At 45.2% G+C, this 10000-nt stretch overlaps 1 protein-coding gene across 1 annotated transcript in view; it reads left to right on the top strand.

Moving 5' to 3' along the window:
- Nucleotides 1-7705: 7705 nt before the first annotated feature.
- The window catches only part of cacng3b (calcium channel, voltage-dependent, gamma subunit 3b), a gene marked incomplete at both ends in the record, with an annotated part of 25493 nt that continues 23198 nt past the window's right edge, over nucleotides 7706-10000 (top strand). The window contains one exon of the mRNA XM_080775885.1: nucleotides 7706-7922. Coding sequence (XP_080632011.1) covers nucleotides 7706-7922 — 217 coding nt within the window. The remainder of the gene's footprint in view (nucleotides 7923-10000) is intronic.

Genomic DNA, 10000 nt, shown 5'->3' with positions numbered 1-10000 from the left:
AGAAATGCACAAAAGCAAAGAAATAAAAAATAAACATGTTGCAAGGTTGGAGATCTGTTATTTTTGCCGTGTGACGTGGGTTTAGGAGAACACCGAGACATACACAGACATTATGTAACTCAACGTTAGACCTTAATATACACAGGAATCATAGCCTACTGTAGCTGGTTACTAATGAGCGGCAAGCCCGATTCAGACAGCTATGGCACAGTTCCTTGCCAAAAGTGACAGTGACAAATAATGTAGGACAACGTTAGGCCGCTGGTGGCACAGTGGTACAGTAGCCACCCACTACCACAGAGTCAGGGGTTCAAATCCACTGCAGTGCATCTGGGCAGGGGAGGGAAATCCTTCTTTGCTGCACTAGTGACTCCTACTGTATACTATACCGCCCGGAATTTATTGGCATAATGACTAAATCGGGAAGAAAGCAGTAAAAAGGGGGCTAATCTAATAGTCCTCAAATAATAAAACATAAATGAAAATAAATGAATAAATGCTAATTATAACTCTAAACACCTTGATTCATCAAGTCATTGAAATATGCTAAGAGTTTAATTATTTTCAAAACTGGCACTGTAGACTCATCTCTACGGGAGTGCACGTATTGGCCCCATATTGACAGAGTAGGTAAGCCTATACTCCTATCAGCTGAGCACTGCAGACAGTTGTTCCATAATATTAAAGTTGTTTACCAGAAGGCTAAACTGTTACCAATTAATCAATTAAATGATTAATATGAATAAAATATGAATAAAGATGAATTGGCTATAGGATAGGAATAGAATCTGAGGAGGAAACACTCATGCGACAGCTGAGGCAGATCTGTCATAACGTTGTCTGGCAGGAAGCTAAACCTTGTGTGACCGATGAGGGACAGAGCATCAACTATACGTGAACGGGACAAAAGTGCCTGTGAGGCAGAACAGAGCCAGTCCTACGTTATGTCAGCGTCGCGCCGTCGCAGGCAGCTGTTCCATCAGGTTTATGTTCCATAAAGTCCCTGCGTGTCTCACCTTCTCGGCTGCCCTTGGAATCAAGATGAGTAGGAATAAACTCCTGCTGGTTTCAAGTCACATTCAGCAACTATTCCCCATTCCCCGCTGTGCAGACGACGAAAAGGGCTTAGGCATAATTTGACTGTCAGTGAAATAGTTGCCTCATGGTAGTTTGATTGAAATAGTTGCCTCATGGTAGTTTGATTGAAATAGTCGTCTCATGGTAGTTTGATTGAAATAGTCGCCTCATGGTAGTTTGATTGAAATAGTTGCCTCATGGTAGTTTGATTGAAATAGTTGTCTCATGGTAGTTTGATTGAAATAGTCGCCTCATGGTAGTTTGATTGCCTGAGCTGCAAATGTGGCTTTCTGCCAGTCTGCCTTCAGGTCAACGGTTTTCCTGTGCTGTCACATCACAGCCTGAGAGAACTTCCTCTTTCTAACGGTTGCCTTTGGAAATGTCATTAACCGACAGACAAACAGCTTCTAGTTAGCAAACTGTATGTAAGCTACACAAATATTTTTCATTTGTTAATACACAAATAATCTTGTAGACAGGATGGCTTTTCTGCCTTAATTGATAGTATCAAGTGAAGATGGACAGGAAAGAGGGAGAGAGAGAAGAGGAGAGACATTGCAGCAAAGGTCGTCATGAACGGGACTCGAACACACGACGCGCTGTCAGGCCAAAGCCAAATGCCGTATATGTGGCAATGCGCCTGGACCGCTAGGCCAGCGGGCACCCCAATCTACACTGTGAAGTATAATACAGTACAGCATGTGCTTTAGTGAGGGTCAATTGGTCAAAGTTCCAATTTAGTATTTCTAATCTGGGTTATATTATGCCAAACCAAGCTAGAAATGAAAACATGGAATGTTTGTTAACAGAAGTTTTTATTTCTTCTTCTTTTTTGTAGGCTATTATTTGCATTTAAATGTGAAAGGTGTACCAATGGCCAAAAGGACAGACACATGAAAGCTCGAAAGCTTATTCCATTGTGGTCCTTTGGTTGTGGAGAAGACTATACAGTCATAAGGAAACAGTGTACAGTTGCATAATACAACGATAACTTTTTTGGAAATTGTGAAATTGTGTTCTCAAAACACAATAATATAGACATAATATAACAAAACATAATTTACGGATGTCTGACGAAATGTCTGGATGCTGCTGCATCCTTTGTTATGAATAGGTCTGGCTGATATTCAGCCATGTCTTAACTGAAGATTTGAAGTTGGCCATTGAGACTGTGGAAGTTTGGCTTTGGGGTAGAACGAGTGTACAGTTCTGGTTGAAAAAGGCTTAGCTTCCTAAAAGTACACCAAGGTTGGCAATACGTTGGAACCGTGGTGACGAGTGACGTGCTTGTGAACATGAATAGAGGTTTAAAACCTAAAGCTAGGACAACATTCTGGTACCTAATTCATTCATGCCCATATTTCCCTATGTGTCATTTCCTCATTTTGGAGTGGTGCCAAACGCCTCCATTAAGTGACTTTGTGTGTATGTCTGTCTGAGTATGACCTATTGACCCCTGCAGCTGGGCCATTCACACTGAGCAGGCAACTGATTGGGGTGGCATTGGGATCGCACGCACGCACGCACACACCAAGGCCACGCTCACACTATGGTGTGATTTTCTCTCTCTATTCCGTCCATGCCATCACCCTCTTGTCATCCTAACTCTCTCTCTCTCCCTGTAGCCTGCACTCCCTCCACTTCTCTTCACTCCCCCATTTGGCCCTCCCTCCCTCGCCTCCCCTCTCCCCTTCCACCTTGCCCTTTTCTCTCCCCCCCCCCCCCCCCTCTCTCTCTCTCTCTCTACTGCTTTCTCTCTCTACCTGAGTTGAAGTACTTTACTTCTCTTCCTGAACTCATTTCTATGTTAATGAGTCTGCCTGCCAGATAACACAGTCAGCAACGGCTTCCGCATACACGTACGCACGCACGCATGCACGCACGCACGCATGCACGCACGCACGCACGCACGCACGCACGCACGCACGCACGCACGCACGCACGCACGCACGCACGCACGCACGCACGCACGCAACGCACGCACGCACGCACGCACTCAGTTTTACCTTTGCACAAGGAATGCAAGCTTAGAACACAAACTCACAAAGTAACCACACGTATTATTAACATGTGTGGGGGCACACACACACACACACACACACACACACACACACACACACGCACACGCACACGCACAGATTCAGATTCACAGATTCACAGATTCACAGATTCACAGAAACAATTGGAAGATGCACACACTGCACAAATGAATACTCACACACACACTCGCACGCACGCACGCACACAGATTCACCGAAGCAATTGGAAGATGCGCACACTGCACAACAGAATACTCTCACACACACGCACGCACGTACACACACACACACACACACACACACACACACACACACACACACACACACACACACACACACACAGGTGGATGATAGGACCTGTCACTGCTCTCTCTGCCTTGTTGATCTGTTCATGCATTTATTTATCTGTAATCCCTCTCTCTCTCTCTTTCTTCTCTGCCCCTGTCTGTCGGTTGCTCTCTCCATCACTCCCCTTTCACTTTCCCTGTTTGTTTTTTTAGACTCTTTTCCTCTAGCGCTTTGTCCCTATTATATGACTATTTTCCCTCTATCTGCACTGTTGTCCCACGTTGTCTCTCTGTAGTCTGTGTACTGTAGCTACTCACACGGGTCAATTTTTTTACACTCTCACTTGAACTAACATTCAGGATTTTGCAGTTTATGTGTCATTCAGGTCAGGCAGAGAGCCACAAAATCAATTTGCTTGCCAGTCCAGTCAGTTGATTAATTCTTCCGTTAATTGCTCTTTTTGTGAGTCTTTTTGTCAGTCAGTTGGCCAGTCATTAGGCTGTTGTTCAGTGACAGTCAGCCAATGCATCAGTCAGTGTAAGTGAGTCAATTCAATTCAATTCAATGGGCTTTATTGGCACGAGAAAATATACGTTTGCATTGCCAAAGCAAAAAGTGGACCAATACGAGCAAAACAAAATGTATGTACAATTGAAAGTCAGAATCTCCAATAAATCAATTTATATACACAGCTCTCTCCATGCAGATATTGCAGGAATACACACAATGATTAGTAGTCTTTGGGGTGGTTCTGTTTCATTTGATATCATTCTCCTATCATAGCAGCTCATGAATCTTGCTGCTGTGTTTGCCTATAGCAGATATGGGAGTTTTTGTCATATAGTCATGTTTTCAAACTCTCTGTGGGTGATTGTAATATTTGGGAAGTACAGTATGTCTTGCGACAGTGGACAGATGGTTAGGACATGTAGCTCATTTCGTGTGCAGTGCAGGGTGTATTAAAGTCTTAGGAAGACGGGTCTGCCATATGACTGCCTTTCTCCATCGCAAGACTGTGCTCACTGGGTGAGTCACTCAGTCAGTTGTGTGAGTAGTCGGCAAGGATATGATAGATTTACATATTTAATTCGTTCTTATTCTTATTGTGTTTGTCTTATATGGTGCTTTCAGTTTCAGCTAAGCTTTAATTGGCTATAGTTTTAGTTTAGTTTGTATTGGTTTTTGTGTTTTATTAGTTAGTTTGACTTATTTATGTATAAACGCAATATCGTTTAGTTTCAGGTATAGTTATGGTTGTTTTGTAAAGCCCCTTATTATTTCAGTTAAATGTTTTGTGATTTTTGTTTGTTATTTTGTTAGTTTTAGCTATTATAAACCTATAATACTTGTTTGGCTATAAGACTAGTTAACTAAGTCATGGGTGATCAACAGTTGAGTTGATCACTCATCCTGTCTGACAGTCAGACACATTATTGTCAGTGGCTCCACGCTATATTGTCATTGATTAATTGATTGAATACTTTATTAACAAATTGCAAACAGAACAGCAGTTACAATTATGCAAGCAATTCTAAAAGACCCCGAGGGCTTGTTTCCATTGTGGTCCATATTGTGGTCACGCACGCACGCACACACACACACGCACACACACACACACACACACACACACACACACACACACACACACACACACAGTGCACACATGTGTTTCCACATACACATGCATGTTCCTGAGCACAAGCCACCACAACCACCCATGCAGATAGATAGATGCACACACATAGGCCTATACTGTTGTACATGCATATATGCATATATACACACACACACACACACACACACACACACACACACACACACACACACACACACGATAAATTGCGGGAGTGTTAAGTGAAGCTGAAGTATGAAGCAGTATAGGAGCCTTATGTTGAGTGGAATCATTAAAAACGGTCCGTGGCTCTTTAAGTATAGCGTCTCTGCTGCTCTCCGGGGCTCGATTCTTCATGCATCGCTTGCCAATCTTCTCCCCTACCCGACCCCCCCCCCCCCCCCCCCCTCTAAGTAGTGCGGTGGAGGGGCTAGCTAGGAGGAAAGAGAGAGTATAGGAGAGTGAGAGAGACAGCAGACAGCGCGCAAAAGGCTCCCGCTCTGTTCTCTGCTTTTAATCAGCACCAGGGACAGCGCCACTTGAAAGCAACCACACGTTGGTTTGGCTGGCCACGGAGGGCGATATGCTGCTGCTGCTGCTGCATTCACTCACCACTAGCACCACGGAGAGCTCCCCCAGCGCGGCAGCCTTGCGGTAGGCTAGGAGGAAGGAGCTCCATCCATGGTGGTTAAGAAAGCAGCAGCGACAAGGAAAGGGGAGCGTGTCCAATCCCGACTAACGCGGTACGGCCGTGGGCGGCGTTGATGAAGACGCGCGGTTAGTTTGTGTTGGTTGGAGGAGCGAAAGGGGGGAGGAGGAGGAGGAGGAGGAGGGGGGGGGGCGGCTGTCATTTCTCCCCATCTGTCCGCCGGGCACGTTTTGTCGGGACCAAGCCAGGCGGTGATGAGCCCTGGCTACCGGAGGACACCACATAGCACTGTTTTCCACCACCGTGTTGATTCAACTCCGTGTGAGAGACCACTCGACTGCACACGCATGCTGTTGGCGGAGGGAAGGACCGGTGATTTATCCTCATTCGGTGTGAGTGAGACCAAGCAAATCATCTGGGTTTTTTTTTTTTTAACGTCACATCTGCATGTGCCGTACGTGTACACGCGCGTGTATATATGTATAGCCGATGTGAGAGTGTTTTGTGTGCGCGCGCATAATATGTGTTTTAAACCATGTGCTATAGACAGACAGAGAGCATATCGACGTCGCTAAAACAGAATTGCTAGAGCGTGACAGTGCGTGTAGGAGCTGGACTGGACGCTTGACTCCAGACACAGAAGAAAACATGTCAGCGAGTCAACAGCTGGCCCTGGGTCTCCTCCGCTCTCTCTCATCATAGAGAGAGAGAGAGAGAGAGAGAGAGAGAGAGAGAGAGAGAGCGTCCCTCCATCCGTTCCAGTGTTGAGGGAATATAACTGCATGAGGAATATCTGCTCTAACAGGCCGTAATTTTGACGTCGCCGCGCGAGAGATAGATAGAGAGAGAGCGAGAGAGAGAGAGAGAGAGAGAGAGAGAGAGAGAGAGAGAGAGAGAGAGAGAGAGAGAGAGAGAGATTGACCGAAGAAGATCCCTCCATTGGATTGCATGGTGAGCCGCCAAAATTGTCGAGAGAGAGAGAGAGAGAGAGAGAGAGAGAGAGAGAGAGAGACACACACACACACACACACACACACACACACACACACACACACACACACACACACAGCGGTGGAAAGATATAAGAGGGGACGTGGAAATTGGCTTAATGGAGAGGGATATTCTTTGTAAAGCCGTGTGTGTGTGTGGGGGGGGGGGAGAGCGAGCAGCAATGTCTGTTATCTGACAAGCTGTGAAAACATGTCTCGCGTTTCATTTCATGTAGGCTATTTCGTTGGCCATATTAAAACTCGCCATTATTAATTGTTGACTTTTTGTTTGTGTTATGTTGTTGTTGTCTGTTTAAAGATGGAGTCGCTGTCAGTGTCAGATGCTGGCGACTGTTAACAGTCGGCGAGCAGCGGAGCGGAGGAGCCCTTCTTGGAGAAGCTCCAGAACTTATTGGGACCCGGCGGGGAAGACACCGGAGGAGGAGGAGGAGGAGCACACCGCTGGGTGACGGCAGACTGATTATAATCATCATAACCCTGGATAATAACAAACAACACGGAGACGAAATCGAGCGAGCGAGCGAGAGAGAGAGACAATGTGGCATCTCCCTTATTCTCAGCTCTGAGTGAGAGAGTTTCTGAGAGGTGGTCGTTAAAAACAGAGGAAGGATATACCGCGTTTCTGATCAGTTTGGGAGAAAGTGACAAGACGAGCTCCCCCCACCCCGCGCCGCATCTCCGTCACCTCTGTCAACTGAACGAGCGGAGTCTCCTCTTCCTCTCACAGTATTAACCACCAAGTCATCTCTTTTTTTATACGCCTGTGTTTCTTTTTTTATGACTGTGAATTTGTGCCCGTCAGGGTTATTTATTTATTTATTTTCGGAGGGGGGCAATTAGCCCCATCGTTTATTGTCATCTATCTTTTGTGTTTCGGTTCGTTTACGGTTATGGTGCGCTGTTACACTGACCACTAGCCTACATGTTGAAACGGTCTCCCGGAGTCTCTCTTCTCGTGGAATAGACAAAAGGGGGTGGGGGAAACAATATATCTCCAGTTTATAAGAGACTCTACGGACCGGCCGGCTATATGAAGATGCTGATGTGTGACCGTGGCGTCCAGATGCTGGTGACCACCGTGGGTGCGTTCGCAGCGTTCAGCCTGATGACCATCGCCGTGGGGACGGACTACTGGCTGTACTCCAGAGGGACCTGCAAGGGCAAGAGCACCAACGACAACGACACCAGCCGCAAGAACGAGGAGGTCATGACGCACTCAGGCCTCTGGCGGACCTGCTGTCTGGAAGGTAAGGCATGGCTATATATGCGCGTGTGTGTGTGTGTGTGTGTGTGTGTGTGTGTGTGTGTGTGTGTGTGTGTGTGTGTGTGTGTCATTCCCTGCCAATTACGACACGTCCATTTTTCTAAAGGCTCAGCTGTAGGCCTATATTATATAATTATGTACATGTCCAAACTGTGTTTTCAACTATAGATGGCGCTCTTAGCTAACTGATTTGATCAAGCTTGCAAATCTCTGTGATGGAATCCACGTGGTCGTAAAACTCCGCCTCACTTCCTGGTGGTACTAGCGACCTTTTCTGCCTCGTATATATATTTGCCTTCTGTGCGTTTCGAGGAAACTATACCGTTGGGTAAAGACCTGCAAGTATAGGGAAATTCGCGAGGGTGCCGCCATGCACCGTTTATGCAAAGCCCCCATACCATTTCCATGACTATAGAAGCAAAGCGAAGAGCTTTTCTTCCTTGTAGCATTCCCTGACCACCAATCTTGAATGGGCTCTAACTAACCAGGGGCGTGCACAGGAGGTAGTGTATGGTGCCAGGCTGCCAGCCTGGAGGCGAACCCGGAACCTAAGCGGCCCAATAGGCAAGTAGTAACGCAGCCACCTATAGCCTATAGTGCTAGAGCACCATGACCCTTTGCCCTCTGAATGTGCCCTTTTGAAAGTTAGTTTTTTTGTACAGTTTATTCATTTTCTTTTTGTTTGGTTTTGTGTACACTATGTGATCCATGGTGACACCGGCCAATTCTCAAGATGTCTGTGCACGCCACTGGCTCTATAACTATGGATTATACATGGACGGTTTTTCAAACTTTTTCACAAATGCACAAATGAATGGCTCTCTCATTACCATCCATCCGGTGTGCGGTCGTAGTGAAGATGAATATTCTGTGACTACTTAATGGTGACGGTGAGTCAAAATACATGGACGGCAATTATGGCAGTCTGGGATATTTTGGTTATCCTTATAATCCATGGCAGTAAATGTTGAGTCTGTTTTATGTTTTCTGTTTTCATTAGCATATTATGCCATGTCTTTCTCACACACACACACCCACACACACACACACACACACATGCACACGCACACGCACAGAGAGAGAGAGAGAGAGAGAGAGAGAGAGAGAGAGAGAGAGAAAGACATGACATAATATAATATGCTACTGAAGACAGAGACATAGACTTAACATTTACTGCCAAGGATAAGCAGAATATCCCAGACTGCCGTACACTGAGTGTTAGTTTAACTCTGAATAATAGTCAAATGGATGTGTAGGTCAGGATGTTATACTGTGCAGTAGAAGTTCATTTACTTGAGGACTGTATAGGCTTGCATCTATCTAAGCTGGTGACTTACATTTTAAACAGAAATGTTTTACTTTTGATTCCAGTGCATTTCTAGGAAGGGACTCTTGGGAACTTAACAGCAAATAAATTATGAATGAACCACTTAAGACCTATAGCTGTTTCAAATAGTGAAACGTGTCGAGAGCTTGCAGATCGATCAGTGATATTCACTATAAAAACAAATGTACAGTATGTCGTATAGGCAAGTTTTGAATACTTTACACATGGAAATAATACAGGACTCACGGAGAGTGACGGGACATTGCTGGATATACTGTACATTTGTGGCATTATAATGAACTTCCAAAGTGATATACTGTAGCAGCTGACAAATAGGAGATTTATGCAAAAAATAAAATCCTCTCCGTTGATTTGACTGTGAGAGTGTAAAAGAAAATGAATTTGTATAAGGGGCCATTTGCATATACTCAGTAAAATAATCAATTCTAATTTTTCTATTTGGGAACCTGACAGTGTATACCAAAATGGACCATTGCTGGTCCGTTGGGTTATATATATTTGTACATTATCATTTGAGTTAACACTCGTAATTTTACTGTATAGGTCAAGGTATACTATACATATATATATATACACCACTAAGACAGAGATGTAAGGGTGGCAGTGGGGGCAGTGTCTTGAGTGTACAGGGTTTAATGAGCCTCCAGGTAGGGCTGGGCCTTCATTTTCGGGCCTACCTAGTTTTCGCCGGCTGCCACGCGCGGCTGCACTAA

The sequence above is a fragment of the Protomyctophum bolini genome (genome assembly GCF_963924005.1).
Source record: "Protomyctophum bolini genome assembly, chromosome: 11".
NCBI lineage: Eukaryota > Metazoa > Chordata > Actinopteri > Myctophiformes > Myctophidae > Protomyctophum > Protomyctophum bolini.
This window is presented reverse-complemented; position numbering and strand designations above follow the sequence as displayed.